This window comes from Paroedura picta, chromosome 4, assembly GCF_049243985.1.
Source record: "Paroedura picta isolate Pp20150507F chromosome 4, Ppicta_v3.0, whole genome shotgun sequence".
Classification (NCBI taxonomy): Eukaryota; Metazoa; Chordata; class Lepidosauria; order Squamata; family Gekkonidae; genus Paroedura; species Paroedura picta.
Genome location: NC_135372.1, coordinates 103,314,043 through 103,334,928, shown reverse-complemented (window position 1 = coordinate 103,334,928; position 20,886 = coordinate 103,314,043). Strand labels below are relative to the sequence as shown.

General features: G+C 45.8%; 2 protein-coding genes and 1 long non-coding RNA gene across 7 annotated transcripts in view; 1 reads left to right on the top strand and 2 right to left on the bottom strand.

The window, feature by feature from the left end:
* Nucleotides 1-14,067, bottom strand: part of LOC143836062 (complement receptor type 2-like) — a 105,957-nt gene extending 91,890 nt beyond the window's left edge. For all 5 annotated transcript variants that reach the window (XR_013230474.1, XR_013230475.1, XR_013230476.1 and 2 more), the window contains exons 1-4: nt 13,899-14,067; nt 7,432-7,620; nt 4,042-4,233; nt 2,804-2,995 (exon numbers count right to left, since the gene is read on the bottom strand). Coding sequence is in view for 1 of the 5 variants with exons in the window: in XM_077334842.1 (XP_077190957.1) it covers nt 2,804-2,995; nt 4,042-4,233; nt 7,432-7,620; nt 13,899-14,040 (715 nt within the window). In the remaining 4 variants the exon portion in view is untranslated. The remainder of the gene's footprint in view (nt 1-2,803; nt 2,996-4,041; nt 4,234-7,431; nt 7,621-13,898) is intronic.
* Nucleotides 14,068-14,490: 423 nt separating this feature from the next.
* On the top strand, nt 14,491-19,798 carry LOC143836672 (uncharacterized). The gene is made up of 4 exons (XM_077336219.1): nt 14,491-14,529; nt 18,005-18,248; nt 18,428-18,511; nt 18,791-19,798. Exons 1-4 carry the CDS (start codon nt 14,491-14,493, stop codon nt 19,288-19,290), a joined length of 867 nt encoding a protein of 288 aa, XP_077192334.1. The 3' UTR covers nt 19,291-19,798.
* Nucleotides 19,799-19,913: 115 nt separating this feature from the next.
* On the bottom strand, nt 19,914-20,436 carry LOC143836065 (uncharacterized). Its single transcript, XR_013230482.1, has 3 exons — nt 20,352-20,436; nt 20,113-20,232; nt 19,914-19,981 (listed from the first exon to the last, which is right to left on the bottom strand). It is a non-coding gene; the product is annotated as an uncharacterized LOC143836065 (long non-coding RNA).
* Nucleotides 20,437-20,886: the final 450 nt, after the last annotated feature.

Genomic DNA, 20,886 nt, shown 5'->3' with positions numbered 1-20,886 from the left:
GCAGGCTGATGCCCATACTGACTTGTTCAGTTCTGTGTGCCCCAGGCAGTCTGTCAACAGGCTAGTGGTGGTGGCATAATGAGGAACAAATTAGCTCTAAAAGTCTTCAAGACCCAAAAACTTAGTTTGTTCTTTGTCACCAGTCTGCACTGTTCTGCAGGGTAACCTCCTTCTCGAGTAGGGGCCACAGCTGTCCCCAGCCCACGAGGAATCCCAAATATTTCAGCTCCCAAAACCCTAACCGGCTTTACTTGGAGTTGATTTTCAGCTCTTCACTTTAGAGGGTTGTGAGGACCAATCTGATGTGCTCCAAGTGGGAGGACCAGTCAGGACTAAATATTAAAATATCATCAATATGGCAAGAGTGAAGGGGTGGCAACCACTGAGAGCCCGGTCTACTACGCGTTGAAAGGTTGCTGCAGCTCCATATAGGCCGAAGGGCATCCATGTAAATTGGACCAAGCCCCTGGGGGTTGCAAAAGCTGTTTTCTACTTATCCTTTGGATACACTGTAATTTGCCAAGAACCCTTGGTTAAATCAAGGGTGGTAAGGAACTCAGCTGCTCCTAACTGCTCCACAAGGACATCTGTTCATGGCATTGGATAGGTGTCAAAGTGGGCAACCTTGTTGACTTCTCTGAAATCAACGCAGAACCTAATAGTTCCATCAGGATTAGGTACTAGCACGATGGGGCAATGACAGTCGCTACAAGAGGACTCTAAGACTCCTATCTTTGACATTTCCTTTACTTATTTACCTCATCCCACCTTTTCTGAGGCAGAGGATGCCAGGGGGTTCTAATGACCTCTCCTTCTGAGGTGTCTATCTTATGTGTTGCCAAGGAGATGACTGAGGTTGGAGGAGGAGATGTTGTGGATCTTTTGTATTGAGTGGACTTTGGTCTTTTGGAACTCCCTCAGGGAGTTGTCCATCTGGGGTAGTACTTGACCATTCTTTGCACTGACCGGCCAAGGTAGCTCTCTGTCCGCTAGCTCTCCTGGGCCTGTAGACAATTAGCAAACCTCACCTGGGACTTGGACATGCCAGGCTTCTAAGTGGTTGACAGGCAATCTAATATCTTGCCCATGAAGGCACTAACTGCAGGAGTCACTCCAAAATAACCTCATCCACAATCCAATGCCCTTGTGGGCTTAAGCCAGCGCACAGCAGCATCTTTGAGAGTGGATACCGGGGTACATGGTCTGGTGCCAGGTTGGAATTTAACCCCTCAGAAGTGTGGTCCATACGTTTCCCTGGAAATTTCATATCGATCCAATATGGCTGCTTTTAACTTTATCATAATTCAGGCTTGCTGTCACTCTAGATAAGCGGTTTTCAATCTGGGGGTTGATCGACCCTTTCCCAAGGGTCGCCGAGGATGTTGCCACCACCGAACTGATTGCTCACCGCTGAGCTCTGATTGACATTTCTGCCCTTTCCATTGGATTTCCCAATTGCTGAAAAGCTATTGGCGTCTGCTGCCAGGGGACCCTCCCCCCCCCCCATCCCAGCCTGCCTGTTGATGCTGGGCCAATGGCTATGGACCGTGGCTGATGACTGATGGGCCGAACCACCAATGAAAACACAGAGGCAGGCTTTCCTCAGCCCGTCCCTTCCCCTCCCCTTTTGAGTGATGGTGCAATGGGTCTGAGGGCACACACAACAAGGCTGCAATGAGGAACAAAGGCAAGGAATCCAGGAGAGAGGGGGAAGGGCCAGTCCCATGATACTGAGGAAACCTGGGCCAGGGAACAGGAAGGAAGGTTCAATATGGCAGTGAGATGGCTAGATATAATGGAGGGGGTGGAGCAATTAGGAAAGATAACAGTATAGGAAGGCGACTCATAATCATGCTATGGAGGAAGATAGCTAGAGGCTCATGAATACAATTCCTCCTATTGATGAGGGAAGGTGAAGTATGGGGAATATTGCTGAACCTCTCCCTTCCTATTCTGAGGCTCTGAGAGCATCCCAATGATAAAAACAAGATGGCTGAAGTCAGTGTCTTTCCCAGAACATCCATGCAGCATAACTATTGGTAAGAGAGCCAGTTTGGTGTAGTGGTAAGAGATCCAAGTTTGGTGTAGTGGTTAGGAGTGTGGACTTCTAATCTGGCATGCCAGGTTCGATTCTGCACTCCCCCACATGCAACCAGCTGGGTGACCTTGGGCTAGCCACGGCACTGATAAAATTGTTCTGACCGGGCAGTGATATCAGGGCTCTCTCAGCCTCACCTAGGCCCCAGGGTGTCTGTTGTGGGGAGAGGAATGGGAAGGCGACTGTAAGCTGCTTTGAGCCTCCTTCGGGTAGGGAAAAGTGGCATATAAGAACCAACTCTTCTTCTTCTAATGCTATAAGACTTGTTAAGCTATACAGCTGACCAGCTAAAAGTGAGAGTAGATTGAAATTTGTTAAAATATAGGGTTGACCAGCTAGAAATTAAAGTTGATTGAAATTGTAATTGCTAAGTATATTGGGGAATTATTTAAGAGCATCTATTGTGGGGAAGGTGGGCAGGATGATAGATAAGCAACCTATTTTTTACTTCTTCGTAGTTCATGTCTAAAACACTGATAGAGTATAGACGAGCAAGTGAACCTTACCTGAAACTGTGGCTTAATTTACAATTTCCATATTTTTGACACACTGGTAAATTTCTAAATATATATTTTTTTACTAACTAGCAGTATTTTTCATTACTACATTATTAAGGTAGGCAGAGGATAAAACAATTTTTATTTATCTATTCAACTGATATCCCACCGTTCGATTGATTATCAAAAGTAAAATGAAAGTTTTTACCTTTACAAAATAGCAGAACATGTGACCACCTATAGTTATCACCACATTCAATGGAATCATCAACACCAGGAAGACGTTCGTATCCAAAATTGCAATCATATCTTACTCTGGCCCCAGAAGGAAAGAAGTATAAGTTTCGATACTCCGCTTGTAATCTAACAAACCTGAATGAGGGTGGAGCACTGCAGGATTCTGGAAAAAAATAAGACAATGTAACCATCCAGGAATTCAGAATGATCCAAATAAAGGATAAGCATCCTTTCATTTTTAACATACTTTTTACATGAGCATTGTCGTTTGTTTTCCACATCATAGCTAGTAGTAACACTTGCTATATATATTAAAAAACAACAACAAATTAAACTTACAAATCCTAAATGTTTCTGGAAGTGAATGAAAGAAATGATTAGAAAATGTTAAAGTGAGAATCTAGAAAAAAATAATTCAAAATTTGTAATGGCGTGTCAAAAATGTAATAATGTATTGCTTACACAGCATGAGGAGCACACATGGTATACAACACTACTTATTTGGCTGCACATTTTGTCCTCAGAATAACCAATCCATTGATTGCTAGATAGTAAAATTCCTATCAGACTCAATAAGAATTGATTTTAATAGATTAGTAAGAGAACAGTGAGAAAGAAATGTAATATTTAGCTGAATTATGAATAGAGGCAGTGTGGTGTAGCCATTAAGAGTGGTGGCTTCTAATCAGGTGATAAGGAGATTGATAAAGCAGCATAACATGAAAGAAGCCATAAAATGGAACCATCAGAAGTCAAAGGGGCTGCTTCTGCAGACTTCTGCACAATGTCTGTGCTGTAGGCATGGCTGGGGTAGGAGGGAAGATAGACCAAAAGAGGCAGGACACCTGCACCCAGAAAAGAGTGCCGTGGGCCCAAATTTCCTTGATAAAGCAGAGAAAATCCACTCTTGGATATGCCACTGAATACGTAGTGTGACTGCAGAATCAATCCTCAGCTACACGGATTGGAGGAAAAACCTGACCAGGATCAAAGTTGAGCTTGGGGTTCAGTGCAGATGGCTTTTGTTTAACCGAACCCAACCAACTTTCATAGTCCAATGTAGATAAGCCCCTAGACTTCCTTTCAATCACCACATTCTTACAAAAGACAGCTTTAAAAAGGCAACCTAGATGACTTTTGTTCAATTTATTGCCCACTATTTATCCAAAAGGACCACAAATTATCTATCCAGAGTAAAAGGATTTTTACCTTGACAAAATCGTACAGGTCGTGACCACCTGAAGCCAGCAGTACAGTTGACTGATCTCTGAGTGTTAGGAACATGCGCAAATCCTGAGCGGCAGTTATATACTACTACTGCCCCAATAGGAAAATATGATATCATTGTATACTGGCTTCTTAATATAGCACCTGGCACGTTTGGTGGCGAAGGGCAGCTCTCTGCAAGAAAGAAAAGTTATGCACCATCTAGAACCCCTTAAATCCGTATATCACCAAGCTTAGAAGGCACATAGAGGACAGTCATCCAGAGATCCCCTGCTACCCCATGTCTCTAGCACACATGAAGGGGTCATTCCACTGAGTCATGAACCTAACAAACCAAGCTCCTAAAATTCATGATAGTTCATGATTCATGAATTGGTCATGTCACAAATACATACTGAACTGCATTTTCCCAGTTCATGCCCATCCCTACTCCTGAGTTAACTTAAGATAAATCATGTCAGAAAGGCCATTCTGACCATTGCATGGATCATGGTGGCTAGTTCACATGCCAACAGATACAGTGCAAGTTGTCTCACTTGGCAAAAGTGGGAAAATGCCAAGCAAACAACATTTGTGACATGGGCCTTCATAGATAGAAAGGCATTCAGAATCACACCCAAGTTCCTGACAGTAGTCATAGGTGCTAAACATACCCCTGTTGAGGTCTGGGAGTTGCACTGCATCTCCTTCAGCATGCCAACCTAGCCAGAGGACTTCAGCCTTCACTAGATTTAACTTCAGCTGACTCATTGGCAGCCAGCCCACCAAGCCCCCAAGCCGGCATGGCCCACAAGCCTCTGGGAATGCAGATGGATTTCTGCCCAACAGCTGAAATAACAGGAGGTCATCAGTGTACTGGTGACAACCCAGGCTGAAATCCCAGGCCAGCTGTCAAAACGGGACATGTAGATGTTAAATAACATTGGGTAGAGAATAGCTCTCAATGAGACCCAACGGTGTAGTGGTTAGTAGTGTGGATTCATAATCTGGTTTTTAAGCCTCACGGCAACTCTACCAGGCCTGAAATGAAAGTATGAGAGTGGCTGCTGTCTCTCCCATTTAGATCAAACTCATTTTCCATTTCCCCCAACAAGATGAGTGGTTGAGTACAAAGTAGAGTGTTGAGATGGGAGAGTGGAGCTGTAGGCCACAATGGGAAGTTTGGCCACAAACGTCCATGAACGGTGGTTTGCAACCTCTGTTTCTGGGTATTAAACTTCTGGAGATGCTGCATGGAGGGGCACTGGAAGTGGCGGTTTGGTCTTAGGGTTGAACCATGGAATCCCCTTTCCGTAGGAGGAAGAGGCCAAAAACAAACCCCGCCACACCTTGACACCTGAAAACAATCAGGCATCCTTGCCTTGGCTTGGCTACGTGGCTGCCAGTCGTGCCCTGGAGTTTATCACAAAAATGAAATGGGGGGGGGGAGGACCCAGTGAAGAATGAGACACAAGGCAAATAATAGGGCACGGATACCATTATGGTATATCAAATGTTACAACATGATGAACAGACTTCTATGGAGTCTTCAAACTTTAGTGGTTCTTTAATGTTCAGAATATTAAATAAATCCCAACGTGTTTTGCTGTGTGGCTTTTTCAAGGGACATCGACTTCAATGTTTTCAACAGGAACTTCAAATTAAAGAAACAATATCTTAACAAAGAGTATGACTATTATAACAACTGCTGCTCCTAGTTTAAGGCATTCCAGAGTAGCACTTGTTGCTAGGAGTAGCAATTGTTATAATAGACTTACTCTCTGTTAAGAGATTATTTCTCTAATTTGAAGTTCCTGTTGAAAACATTGAAGTTGATGTCCCTTGGAAAAGCCACACAGTGAAATGTGCTGGAATTTGCTTAATATTCTGGGCATTAAAGAACTACTGAAGTTTGAAGACTCTAGAGAAATCTGTTCATTATATTGTAACTGATACACCATACTGGTATCCCAGTGCCCTATTACTTGCCCGGAGTTCATTGCAACAACTCCTGGGGAGAGGGAGGCCACTATGCCCTCTGCACGATGGATCTGGAGGGCCAGCCTATGGGTAGGGGGGAGACCAGAAGGGTACACAGGCTTGGAGAGGCCAGGATGTGCTGTAGTTGTCACCATACTCTCTGGGCCCTGGGTTCATAGGTAGTTGTGCTCAGCAGGTGTTAGACAGGTGGACTGATGGTGATGTAGAAGAGCAGGTAGATAGTTGGTTAGGTAGGCAGTTGGTTAGGTAGGTAGATAGTTGGTTAGGTAGGCAAGTAGGTAGTTGGTTAGGTTGGTAGATGGATAGGTGAGAAGTCAGAGCATCTGACCAAGGAAGTGTGTTAGGAGCAACATCCCATCCAGGCCCCTCCAAGCTTGTGGACCCTCATGGTTATATGTGTGGGCACCCCTTGGCCCCCATGAGGGCTCCCAATACATAATTCAAGAAGTTCACAGGAAATCTTGCTCCTCTCTAAAACTCTGACATACTGGATGAAGTATTTCAGCCAAAAATAATGTTTGAGCAGTGGTTCTCAACCTTCCTAATGCTGCAATCCTTTAATACAGTTCTTCATGTTATAGTGACCCCCAACCCTAAAATTATGCAAGTGTTCTTTCACAGAAATTAAATTGAAACTGACCAATGGCATAAAGATCCATTGTTCATGATGGTATATAAATTGTTTTTTTTTTTTTCTGGGGTTTCTCAGTTCAGTTCTCCCTCTTGTCCCACCATGCTGATCTCACTCTTTTCTATTGCTCCAGACAGACGAATGCTGTATCTCGATCTATCACGCAAGGGTGTTGTGTGGATGGCACCACCCCCTTGGTCAAGCTGATTGCCCTGCCGCAAGCCCTGTGAAAGGGGTGTTTGACCCCCAAAGGGGTCCCGCCCCACAGGTTAAGAACCACTGTGTTAGAGGAAGGGGAATAACTTTGGGGAAAAAAACATTAAACTAGCAAAATAAAACTATGACATGGGAAGGTAGGTGGGTAGATGGCCACTTCCCAGGGCCAAAGGGGAGAAAGGTAGACACTGGACCCAGAAACCATGTCCACAATGAGGCATTACAGTCAGGGGGCTCTGCAGTGAATTTCACTTGTACAGCACCCCAAGCTAAACAGTTAATGAACACAAGCAAACCCAAAGGTTTGTGAACAAGAGGTGTGTGTCCATGCAACTCTGGGGTTTGTAACATCCCCCCAACCCGCGACCACCCACAAATCCAATGAACTTCCATTTTCCAGGTCCATGCCCACCTCTGAGCTGGCTCACCGGGAGGGGCAGTTATATAAATCTAACCATAAATAAAATAAATACCCACTGCTAACCCTATCTGTCCAAATATTATTCAGTTTGTAAAATGCAGAGAGAGAAAGAGAAAAAGATTACCTTTACAAAACTCTTGAGGTTGTGACCACTCTGAATTTTGACCACAGATAATATAATTATCTGTGCCAGGAACAAGTCTAAATCCCCTATCACATTCATATGTTACTATTGACCCCACTGGAAACTCAGTTATCCCTGTAAAATCTTTTGGTTTAGCACCCCTTGGATTTGATGGCAAAGGGCAGCTCCCTGCAAGAAAGAAAGAAAAATTTAGACAAAATTCAGAAGTTCTGAATGACAGAGATGTGAGATAAGCATGCTCCATGGTTGATATATTGTGCACTTGGCAATACATTTTCCACATAACAAATAGTAATTTATGCAATCACTGTTATATAATTGAACAGGCTACACAACCCAATCCTAGGAATTTGTAAAGGTAAATGGATAGTAAGATTATAAAATGCTTGCTCTTCTAAAAGGGTTAATCTAGAAAAATATTATAAAAATCTGGAATATTTTGTAAAAAAAAAGGTACATTCCAAAATTGGCACAAGAGATAGACATATGATGCTCCATTTACCAGACTGCACTTTTGCTCACCAAACCCAATGATTAAAGGGTAAGCATTTTTACTCTCAAACTCAATAAGAACTGATTTTAGCAGATTGTTAGGAGAAAAGAAATACAATATCCATTGAACACCAATATTATAAGTCTACAGATACTGCTTTTATTACATTTCACATTCCTCTTTTTCTCCACTGAGCACTAGATCACAAAGGAAGAGAATCCATTTGATTTTACTGCACTTTATACACAGAGTCAGAGTACCTTTATTGGCATAAACACTTTATACCCATACATAATTCAATTTAATTTGGTTCCCCAATTATTATTAATAATCAATATATAACTTGGGTTTAGAGTTAGAATTGCAGAATCATAGAATTGGAAGGGACCTCCAGGGTCATCTAGTTCTACTCAAAACTACCTGCCCACCCACAGTGACCCCAATTATATGTGCAAGTGATCCCTCCACCAAAAATCTCCAGAATCTAGCCTGGCCTGGAGAAAATTCACCTACCGTCCCACACTGGTGATTAGAAATTCCCTGGGTATGCAAGGAAGGGCCACAAGAGACAAACACTGGAACATCCCTTCCTGCCTACCCATTCACAATCTGCCTAAGTTACTTAACACCAAGTTAAGAAAAAATAGTTTGAGATTGAGAAAAACCTGTCAGGGAAGATTGAAAGATTGTATGACTGCACAGAGTGTAACACAAATTAGAATTAAATTGTGGAATTAGCTTGCGAGAGGGGTAACAACAGGATTCTTCACTTGTGTATAGCAATGGCCTTCCCTTAGAAATTCTCACAGAGCGCAGTTTAAAACAAAAGAAAATGATTTTAAAATGAAAAAATTAAAAATAAACACGCACACTTGCACAAAAATTAAGCTAGGCATTCACACAAGAGGGAAAACAGACATGAGATGGTGTGATAAGGGAATATAAGAGGGAAAAGAAAATTACAATTAATGTTGCCACATGTAGAAGTTGAAGAAGAAATCGGCAGCATTTCTGAAAATGCTGAAGAGCCTAGAAATATGTAGGGATGTGCGTACCGGATCTGAAAACACACACACCAAGGATGATTAAAGCAGGTCCATATGCAGTAAAGGTAAAGGTAAAGGTATCCCCTGTGCAAGCACCGAGTCATGTCTGACCCTTGGGGTGACGCCCTCTAGCGTTTTCATGGCAGACTCAATACGGGGTGGTTTGCCAGTGCCTTCCGCAGTCATCACCGTTTACCCCCCAGCAAGCTGGGTACTCATTTTACCGACCTCGGAAGGATGGAAGGCTGAGTCAACCTTGAACCGGCTGCTGGGATTGAACTCCCAGCCTTATGGGCAAAGCTTTCAGACGGCTGCCTTACCACTCTGCGCCACAAGAGGCTCATGCATATGCAGTAGGGGTGTACAAAGAATCCCAGAGAACGAACACACACACAGAGGGGCTCTATCCCTTATCTGATTTTTATACCACCTTCCCAGCAAGCCGGCTTAGAGCAGTTTGAAACATTCAATATACAATAATTAAAAATTAGTAATTGAAATGAAGTAAAAATATGAATTAATTAAAAATTAAAGATAGTCAATGCAGTGTCAATGGTGACAACCCATTTTCAGGGTGCAGATAATGTTTTTCCAAGACCAGGTTATGATTGGGGGCTTCTTATTATAAGACGGTAGGTATGTGGGTCTTTGGTAGATGTTAAGTTTGGCCGCAACCAAAGGCTTGGTGGAAGAGCTCCATCTGTAGGCTCTGCAGGACTCTACCAGCTCCAACAGGGCCCAGATATGCTCCGGAAACTCCCTTCACCAAGCGACGACTAGGATGGAAAATGTCCTGCACTCGTTGAGGCCAGACATACCTCAAGGCCAGGGACCAACAAGTGACCAATATTCGCAGAGCATAGGGTACTTCAGGGGTATAGAGAGGTGGTCTCTCAGATACTCAGGAGCCAGACTGTGAACAGCCTAATGGGTAAGTATCAATACCTTAAACTTGATCTTGAATTCAACTGGTAGCCAGTAATGGTGTTGGAGCACAGGTTGAATGTTTGCCTTCTAAGGTGTATCCATAAGAACCCTGGTCACTGGATTATGGACAAGTTGCAGTTTCCAGAGGAAGGATAAGGGCAGGCCTGCATAAAGCTAGTTACCAAAGTCCAGTCTAGAGGTGACTGTCATATGGTTAACCATAGCTAGATGTTCCAGGGTCAAGCATGGCACTAGTAAATTGGCTCGGCAAAGGTGGGAAAATGCTAGTTGAACCAACTTGTGCCTTCATAGTTAAGAAGGCATCCAAGATTACACCCAAATGTCTGGCTGAGGTAGCAACCAACAGTTGTACCCATGTGCCTTATATAGCCAACTTTGTATCAGGAGGTTATGACTGAACACAGCAGCCCCTCGAACAGTGCTTCTCAACCTTCCTAATGCCACGACCCTTTAATACAGTTCCTCATGTTGTGATGACCCCCAACCATAAAATTATGCAAGTGTTCTTTCACAGAAATTAAATCAAAACTGACCAATAGCATGAAGGTTTGTTGTTCATGATTGAATATAAATTGTTTTTTTAGCAGGGTTTCTCAGTTAAGTTCTGCCTCTTGTCCCACCATGCCAATCACACTCTTTTCCTCTGCTCCAGGCAGACGAACGCTCTATCTCAATCTACCCCACAAGGCTGTTGTGTGAATGGCACCCCGCTCGGCCAAGCTGCTTGCCCTGTTGCGACCCCTGTGAAAGGGTTGTTTGACAATGTCCCACCATGCCGATCTTGCTATTTTCCGTTGCTCCAGACAGACAAATACTCTATCTCGATCTACCCTGCAAGGCTGTTATGTGGATGAAATGGAAGAGGAGTGATGTAGGCCACTTTGGAATCCCCTTGGAGAGAAGGGCCCTGCCGCGACCTCTGTGATAGGGTCCTTCAACCTCCAAAGAAGTTCTGACCCCAAGGTTGGGAATCACTACCCTAGAACAATGAAATTGATGAGCGTGTATGTGTATAATAAACAAATCTAGAAGGTAGGTGTTTTTGTTGTCATGTCATCTCCTTTTGGCTCCATGCTATCAATCAAAGGGCCTGCCTCGGGTGGGTATTCTGGTGTTTTTCCATCTGTCCATCTGTCCTGGTCCACCTCCTCCCAGCTTCCTGGGCTCTCTGATCGCTTGGCAGTATTGTTTATCAAAATTAGAGTCCAGTAGCACCTTGCGATTGGACTCTAATTTTGTTATGCTACTTCAGACCAACACAGGTACCCACCTGAATCAGCATTATCTTATCTTATGTTATGTTATCTTTTTGCTAGTGCCTGAAAGGCAAATGGCCTTGCTGCTTTGTAGTGTCAAACTTCTGTTGCTTTTGTTTTGCTTTGTTTTGCAGATAAAAGGTCCTCCTTTCCCCAATGACAGAACAAAATTTAAAGGTTTCTGCTGAACAATAGGTACTCAGCCCCAATTCTCTCTCATCTTCTGTTTTGTCTCAATTTTTAAATAGCAGGAGGCTCCACGGGGCCTCCAACTCTCCTAAAATCCCCCTCCCAAGCCATGGGGAAGGGACTGGGGAATCCTCCCAAGACCCCGGGGGATGCTATGCGGCCCCTGCGGAGCGGCACCAAGACGCAGGGAGGTCCGAGGGCGCCCCCCACCACTCCCCCGACACCCCCGCCATCCCTGGGACACGGCGCCGAAGCCACGCTGTCGGGGAGGGGGGCGGCCATGGGGAACCCTGCCAGGAGCCCTGCTAGTGCTGCTGTATTTTGACTACAGTGGGCTTAAATTCTAGTTTATACATTAACGCTACTATTTTTTATAACAAACTCCAACATTTCACCAACAGAAACCACTCTGAGTTGCAAGTGGGCGTGATTATATATATATATATATCTTTAAACCGCCCGTGGCGCCATGGGCGCCACGGACTAAATAAATGGTTAAGGGGTTCTAAGGTGGGATTTGTCCGTGATGAGGAAGGGTCCAGATTGGACCCTTCCTCAGGACAGACAATCGGAAGGACCACTCGGGTCCCTCCGATTCCCAGTCCCAGCAACTGCGAGTCGCGCACAGCGCGGCTTGCAATTGCTCCCTTTCCCGCCGCGCTGACGCGTCAGAGGCGCAAAGCGCCTCCAACGCATCAGCCCGGCCGCAAGGGACCCCCCGGCAGCCTCGCGGGAAATGTAATGACCTCAACCAGTGATTTCCACAGATATTTTCAGCTTGGGAAAATTATAATAAATGCCTGTATTTTCCACCTGTGTGGCTACAGGGAAGGGTTGCCAAGCCTTGGTTTATAGAAATCAACAAGAAAACAGGGAACCTTTCCAAGGCAATATGTTTGTAATAATGTATACAATGAATATCAATTCAATTTCTTTTACAATTCTTTTATATACAAGAAGGAACAACCATAACGGCCTCTAGATAAATTCCACCCTGAACACCATGTTGTAGACAGCTGTCTTTAAGCATGGTTTTAAGCAATGCAAAGGAAGTGGATGTTGAAATAACAGCCATACCTTCTGTATCTGTCAGGATATTTGTCCACTACATAGCAGGCTGACAAAGAAGAAATACTTCCTTGTATTCTCATGCAAATCTTAAAGCAGCAACAATAATTTCTGGGTTGCAATCTGATTTGGGAATTTTGTATCATGAAATTTTGGCATGCACCTGGGAACAGCCCCACCCCCATTACCAGAGCCCCCCTGGACTTACCAAGAAGACATGGGGTGCCCACTTGGAAACCCACAGCAAAAGCTACTGTAGCTATATCAGCAGTACCCTATGGGCCATTTAAGGTTCCAACTCAACCATACTTACCAAATGCCAGAACAACAGCAAAAAGTAAGGTGCTACTACAGCAGTCATACAGTACAGACTTTTTAAGGTACCATTTCAGTTATTGCCAGCAGTTGCTGGCAGCTTAGCCAAGGCAGTCAATGGAGGAAAAGGTTGCAGGTGCAGCCTAAGAGTTCATCAAGGTCTTATAAGACTGCTATTTCTCACAGGACTTCAAGAGAGCTGATTGAAAAGTGCAGCTGCTTGTGGGGTTCCTTGAAGCCTGAAGAATGTTTCAAGGGATTCTCAACAGTAAAAAAGTTGAGAAAGGCTGACAAACAAACGTCTTTGATGTAGTTTAATCACATACGCAAGAGTACATTTTTTCCTTAAAAAATACTGGCTTAGGATGAAAATCAAAGCAAAGTTTGAACAAGACAATACATGATTCTGGCAACCAAGCAAGGTAAGCTAATAATGAAATACGCAAAGAGTATAAAAAGCATTCTACTAAAAATGTTTAGAAAAACATTACAAACTTCTTTAGACATAACAGAAACAGGAACCAAGCTAGTGAGATGTTGTTAGATTCAGGGCTCTAAGCTTCTTAAGAAACTCAAAGAGAGCCCGCTCGGTGTAGTGATTAAGAGCACAAGTTTCTAATCTGGTGAGCTGAGTTTGAATTCTTGCTCCTCCATATGCAGCCAGCTGGGTGATCTTGGGCTAGTCACAGTCCTGATAGAGCTGATAGAGAGTGCGACTGCGACTCAAAAAAGCACAAAAGCAGAGGAGTCAAGCAAGAGCACCTTGACCACTGCTGCAGCCCTAGCATAACCCGTTCCCAGATAAGTTTACTTGGAAACAAGTGCCAAATATACACTGGATTGCAGTCTTAAAGAACTTGCTGCCCTATCAAAGATCTGTGTGGAGCCGAACCTGCTTCTCGCCCCAGTGGTTCCCTCCCTTCCAGCACACAGGCACGCGGCAATTTTGAACATGGTAAGACACCCAGACAGTTCGTTTTGTCCCTGCAAACACAGGTCTTCGTCGGACTGGATGAGAGGACAGACAGCTGCACTTAAAAGTGAAGGGGAAGAAGAAGAGCACCGCAGACCCTAATATGCGCAGAGGGATGGAGCATGAGGAACAGAAACCTGGCCTTGCCTTCTACCCACCCAGAGAACTTCGCAGTGGCGCCACCACCATCAGCAGCCCTAAGAAGCGCCGAGCCCATAAAAGGCCCCCACAGTGGCAGTGGCATGACCACAAACTGAGGGAGGTGATGTTCTCACTGTGCGTGTGGCTGGTGAAGGGCATCTCGGCGCACAACTTGCTCTTGGTTTGGCAACAGCAGCAGCTAGCGATAGGTGGTTCTTTTGAGCAGGCTGCACCGTGAATTGCGAAGGGAGATTGATCTCACTTCAGGACTGTGTTTTCCCCATGAATTGTTGAAGTGCATCGCCATGGCGTCATTGAATGACAATGGGGAAAGAATCTTGTGACGTTCTAAGGACTTATAGGTTTATTGAAGCGTGAGCTTTCGGGGATTGACGTCTACTTCACCTGTGACAATGAAGTCAAGCCTAAGTTATGTTACATGGTTGAGACTTCATGAGGCCCCCCGAAGCATGTCCCTCAGTAAATCTGTGTGCCTTTGTCTAGAATGCTAATTAGTTTGTCATGTGGAAATGTGAGCTTTCTTCACTATTAGTCTCAAACCCATCACAAGAGTAATAATTGTACCAACAGCTAATAGGTAAGGTCATAATGGGTCATGGAAGCCATTCAAAGAATAGCTGTTTTTTGGTACACTTTTACTATCCGAGGGAGTCTCAAAGCAGTTTACAATTGCTTATCTTTTCCCCACAACAGTTGCCCTATGAGGTACATAGATGAGACAGACTTTGAGAAAACTGCTAGCCCAAGATCACCCAGTTGGCTGCAAGTGGAGTGGGGAATCAAACCTGGATCTTCAGATTAGAGGCCACAGCTCTTAACCACTATCCAAGCTAGCTCTCATTACCCAGGTGGCCTGTAAGCCATCACTGGGGCCAAAGCTTACCATATCATGTATTAAAAGGGACATTGCCTCCACACATGCAAGTTCCAGGTAGCTATCATGGTTAGCATCCACTGGTGACCTCCCCGTTTCTTTTCCTGACATAAATCAATACATAGAATCATAGAATCATAGACATTACTGTTGTGGCTGCCTAGCAACAGCCATTGAGAGCATCTGTTTTATCAGAGCCCAGTGTACCTAAGGGCCCAGTGTACCTAAGGAAACACCTTGTTGTCTATACCCCACAAAGAGCACTACGCTCTGCCACTTTCAACTGGCTGGTCCCAACAAAGCACGTCTGACCTCAAACAGGCCCAGAGCTTTTACTATCCTGGCTCCAACTTGGTGGAATGAACTCCCTGAAGAGATCAGGGCTCTACCTGAGCTACCACAGTTTCGCAGGGCCTACAAAATGGAGCTCTTCCGCCAGGCATTTGGTTGAAGTAGACTGAAGTAACCATACTTGCTCAGCCCCCCAGGAACCCCTCCCCACTGAACTGATCCCGAATTGACCAACCTATGGGACCATAGATGACAACGTTGTCACCATTGGTGTTAGAATTGTTGTGTGGAAATGCTGTTGGAACTGTTGTTACTGGTTGCTGAGACTACTGTTATTATTGTGCTGTGTGCTGTTACTATTGTTGAATTGCGTTACTATTGTTGAATTGTGTTTATCTCTATGTTCTACATAAACTGCCTGAGAGGCAAGGGAAGGTGGTAAATAAACAAGTAAACACACTCCTTTCATCATGCAATGTTTTTTGGGGGGTAAAATTTCAGAGTTTTCTGCAAACCAAGGGCTTTTTCTCAAATCTCCAGATTTAAAAATTTAGGGGCATTTCCCACGGCTTAAAAATAGCACAATGGTTGCTGATTGAAAACGCTACTAATTTGCCATAACGCACGACGTCGTAAACAATCTGCAACAATCCTGAAACCGACCCGCAAAAAGCGCTTCGTTGTAGCGCTTCTAGGGGAATCCAGAAAACTGGATTCACCCTCCGGATAGCGATACACTCCTGCAACCAATCTGCAACAGTAGCGCTAAAGACCTGTGCGTTACCATTGTTGCGGGTTCTTCAAAGTCCCTCCTCCCGAGCCTGTCCTCCAAACTTCCGGCGAACTGTTCGCCATTTTTTTTTTCTCCGAGCGAGCGGGGATCTACGAGGCAACGGGACAGCGACTGGCTTTCAAGCACGATCACTTTCGGAAATTCTGCCCGGACACCACAAGAGTTTTTCACAAGCACAGTGGCACACACCGTCACGTTCCCAAAATTTGCCCAAAGCTTAAAACCCCGTCTACCATCGGCCAGTCCTAGCGGAGTCAACGTACAGGGAGCATTTTAAAAAATTTTCCTCTGAGCGTGCCAACGAACATTCGCCGTTCGCAGTCTCCTGCTTAGCTTAGAGGGGTTCAATAGACATGATTCGTGGTGATTTCATGAGGGGCGGCTTATGTGTAGTGGGTCTTTGTGTGGTTCCCAGTGCGTGCTTGTGCTTGGGTGCGGACAACCCCTTCCATTGGCGGCTAGACCTCCGGCAAGCGGAGTTGCCGTCCCCCGTTCATTTTAAAAAATTTTCCTCTGAGCGTGCCAACGAACGGTCGCCGCTCGCAGTCTCCTGCTTAGCTTACAGGGGTTCAATAGACATGATTCGAGGTGATATCATGAGGGGCGGCTTATGTGTAGTGGGTCTTTGTGTGGTTCCCGGTGCGTGCTTGTGCTTGGGTGCGGACAACCCCTTCCATTGGCGGCTAGACCTCCGGCAAGCGGAGTCGCCGTCCCCCGTTCATTTTAAAAAACATTCCTCTGAGCGTGCCAACGAACGTACGCCAGTTACATGTCATGTTTGGTTGATTTATGCTGTGGCTGGTGAATATTATTGGGGAACTGCCGAGTACTGCCGCACTTGCTCTCGGTTGAACACCGGCATGCGTTTGTGTAATGGCGGACATTTTCCTAAAATGGCTCCCGCTGCATGTTCAAACTGCTCTTCTCGCGTGTAAACGAATACGCGCATGCGTTAAGTCAAACAACAAGGGCGCCAATCTGGCCATTAGGAGCAGATCCTGTTCCCGCGCGAGGAGTTTTGAACGTGACATGTGACCTGATGTGGCCAATGTGCGTGTCCCCTGCTGCCCTCCACCAATCAGGAGCCGGCTAGTCCCTTTGTCTTTGTGTGCGGGAAGGTATATGATCCGTTGCACCCTGCACCTCCCACCACCATTTTGCTCAGCTACTAGCAAAAGCAACATGGAATCGTCTTCTCAAGCCTCGTCCGTCCCTGCAACCGGCCGTGGCCCAACTTGGAGGGACGCGGAGATCAGGGACCTGATCGGGATTTTCTCGGAGGAGAAAATCCAGGACGCGTTCCAGTCCTCCCACAGGAATAGGGAGGTTTTTGAACAAGTGGCTATTAAGATGCGCGCCCTGGGCCACAACAGGACCGGCCTTGAATGCCGGTCGAAGACGAAGACAATGAGGGCAGAGTACATGAGAGCCGTGAACCATAACAAGGGTTCCGGCAACGAAAAGGTGACCTGCCCCTACTTCGAGGAGCAGCGCCAGCTGTACGGGGACGGGGAAGGATCCGGCAGGCCGAAGCGCGTCGGCCGGAGCCTTAAGGTGGTTCGGAAGCCGGCTGCCCCGGTCGAGGAACCACCCGCTGAGGAGGATCCCGGCGAGGGAACCTCCTCCAGCTTTCGCCCTCCACCCCCCGTCCAGCAACGAGCCGCGGAATCGGTAACGCTGGACCTGATCGCCATCGTTCCTGGAGAGCCAGAGGAGGCTCCTGAGCAAACGCCCCTTGCCTCCGGTAAGTGATTTTCTTTTTATTTTATATTTCCTTTTAAGCAAATGTGTGTTCTGACGTTTGGGCATCGTTTTCTCGTGTGTTCGTTGCAACGCATAATACGGTAGGCTGTGGAGAGCTTGCTGTGGTTACTATTTGAAACGGTTTTAATTTTATAATTTTATAATTTAATTTTTAAAAGATTTTAAAAGAAGGTAGGCTGTGGAGTGCTTGCTGTGGTTACTATTTGAAACGGTTTTAATTTTATAATTTTATAATTTAATTTTTAAAAGATTTTAAAAGAAGGTAGGCTGTGGAGTGCTTGCTGTGGTTACTATTTGAAACGGTTTTAATTTTATAATTTAATTTTAATTTTTAAAAGATTTATTAAGATGGTTGGCTGTGGAGTGCTTGATGTGGTTAGTATTTGAAACGGTCATGTTTAACCAACAGCCCCAAAATATTTGCAGCATGCCTCGCCCATAGGCCTTCTGCAGTACTTTGGCTCACAACTTTGGGAGCTTGCTTTGTGGTTCATGGTGTATGCTTGCTCGTTTTTCACTATTTTCTGCTCTTGTCCACAGAGACACAGTTGCCAGGGACGGGGCCCCTAGAGTCTCCAGCAGCACCTGACGTGGATAGTGATTCGGGGGCATCAACTAACATTGGTAGGTATTAGTAAAAATAGGGGGGGGGGCTGTTTTAACTGCTTTGTGCTTTTCTGTTTGTGCAGGGCAGCAGCACTGCTAAGAGAAAGAAGAGAGTCCCTCTGCGTTGCTGGTGTAGGCTTTGAAGCTGGCTTTGCCACCCTTTGGTCCTAGATCTGTTTTTTTTCCTTTTTTTGCAGATTTCATACCCGGAACACAGGAGGAGGAACAGCCTAGGGTGCTTGGACCTCCTGCCCGGCGCAGGCGGATACAGATTCAAGATGGTGAGCGTGCATGACCTGTTCCTTTCGAGCCATAGCTGCAGGACAATGTCGCTAGGCACTAACCATGTGCTCCCTTTTAATTGTTGAGAGTCCTGCTGTGCAAGTAGGCAAAAGTAAAAGCACACCATGGGCAAACAAACAATAGCCATGTGCTCGCCGGGGATTGTTTAAATTCTTGGCAGGAAAACACGGGGACAAAAAAGAACACCATGTCCACCATGGTGTGTTTTGACTTTTTGGATGTTACTAACAGTTTTGTTTCTCATTTTTTGCCAACAGAGGTTCTTTCAGATGAGGAGGAGGAACCACCCCTGGCTCCAGGCAGCCCACCACCTAGAGGTGCGCTCCCAGCAGAGGAGAGGCTTACGAGGGAACGCGGCAGGCTGAGGCGCGTCTCCGTCTTGACAAGCGTGGGAGAGAGGCTCCTTGAGCACTGCTATGAGGAGTCACGGCGTGCCGCGGCCGCTGACCAAGCCATGCTCACACTCATTGCCCAGGAGGGGAGAAAATTGAGGGCAGTCCTTAGAGAGACAAACCAAATCCTACGCGAAGGCGTGGAGGAGGTGCGTCTGATAAGGAGACTCATGGAGAGGGCTGTAGCGGTCATGGAAAGGGCCTACCCTCCACAAATCGCCCCCCCACCACCACCCACACCAACACCACCACTTCCAGCACCCACCCCACCGACTCCCTCTCAGAATGCCTCCACCCAAACAAGAAGGAGGACTATTCTCGGAAAGAGAAAAATAAAACCAGCAGACAAGTACTCCCCCTCCTAGTTTTGCCCACTTTTTCTATTTCATGTTATCTGTGTTTTGTTGTTTGTTGAATAAAGTTTATATTTTTGACTCTGTCTCTGTGTACCCTACTGTAGAATCTGCAAGGCTGAAAGCGGCCTCTCTAGTGATTGTGTATATTGTGGTTCTGCTGTGTGGGTTGGAGGTTGGAGGGGTGTTAGTTCAAGGAGTTTTAGGAGTGTGGTGTGGGGTTAAATATGTGCGAGTTTAAGAAGTCACACTGGAGTCTTGTTATAAAATTTGCAATAACATTTTATTTTAAAAAACATTTTAACAGGGGAAAAACATTAGGGAATGAAACTTGGAGCCCCACCAGCACCACCACCCCCCACCCCCCTGGAAAACCAATTTTTTTTAACAAAAGTATACATTTAACAGGGGAAAAACATTAGGGAATGAAACTTGGAGCCCCACCAGCACCACCACCCCCCACCCCCCTGGAAAACCAATTTTTTTTAACAAAAGTATACATTTAACAGGGGAAAAACATTGGGGAATGAAACTTGGAGCCCCCCCCCCCCCAACCCCTACCCCAAAACACAAACAGGAAACAAAACTCAGGTCCCACCGCTCCCCTCCCCAGCCCCTTCCATCGCCCTAACTCTCCTGCACAGCCGTCCCACGGTCCCCCTAACTTTGCGCCGGAAGAGCTCTTCGTCCTCCTTCTTCTTAACTGTGGGGAGGGAGAAAAAGTACACATTAGTACCACACATATTTTCAAATTTCTTTAGTTTACATGCATACACTTTTAAGTGGCCTTAGCCACAGTGTGAGAAGAGTTGGGCAGTGGGGAACATAACCTACGCTCTTCCGCCTCCCTCTGTTGCCTGTGCTGCTCAATCTCCCCTTTCAGCTCCGCCACTTGAGCCTCCAGGGAAGTAACTCTGGCCTCCATGGCACGCAGCCTTGCCTCCACAGTTTCAGCTATAGAAATCAAACAAAGAATTTGATCACACTCCAAAAGGAAGCATCACATCAGGCTCCCATATGGCTCCGTGTGGGTACACACACATGGGTCTCCCTCACAGACATAAAACTCTCACCTGCAGCCTGTCCCGAGGTGGAAGGTCCCTCTTCCTCCCCCTCCTCACGCTCAGGTGCTGTTGCCAGCTTGGATGGTGATTGTGTGGCTGGGCAAAGAAAAAGACAAATCATAATTAAAAGCACACAAAACAGAGATGAAACACAGCTGGTGGACACACCACAGTTAGAGTCTAAGCGCATAACCAAAGTGGTTCTACAGTACTGGCTGGCTAAGTCTGAGGGGGTTGACAGCATCTAAATACTTTCTCGAATTTCATTGGGGACAGTAGGGGAAAGAGGCAGCTAGTCATTCCATGCATGTTTAAGGGCAAAACACAACGAGGGCAGCACTCACCCATATGCCTCCTCATGTCCAGGGGGGGCTTCCCAGCCTTCTCCCATATTTTCACCATCTGGTCGTGGAAGACCGTCCTCCCACTTGGCTGCGGGATCCCCCCCCACTGTTCCAGACTGTTTAGGAAGTCCAGCTTAAGGCGCTTGAATTTTGTCCGGACCTGCTCCCAGGTCCGGACATAGCCCCTCTCCCTCAGCTTT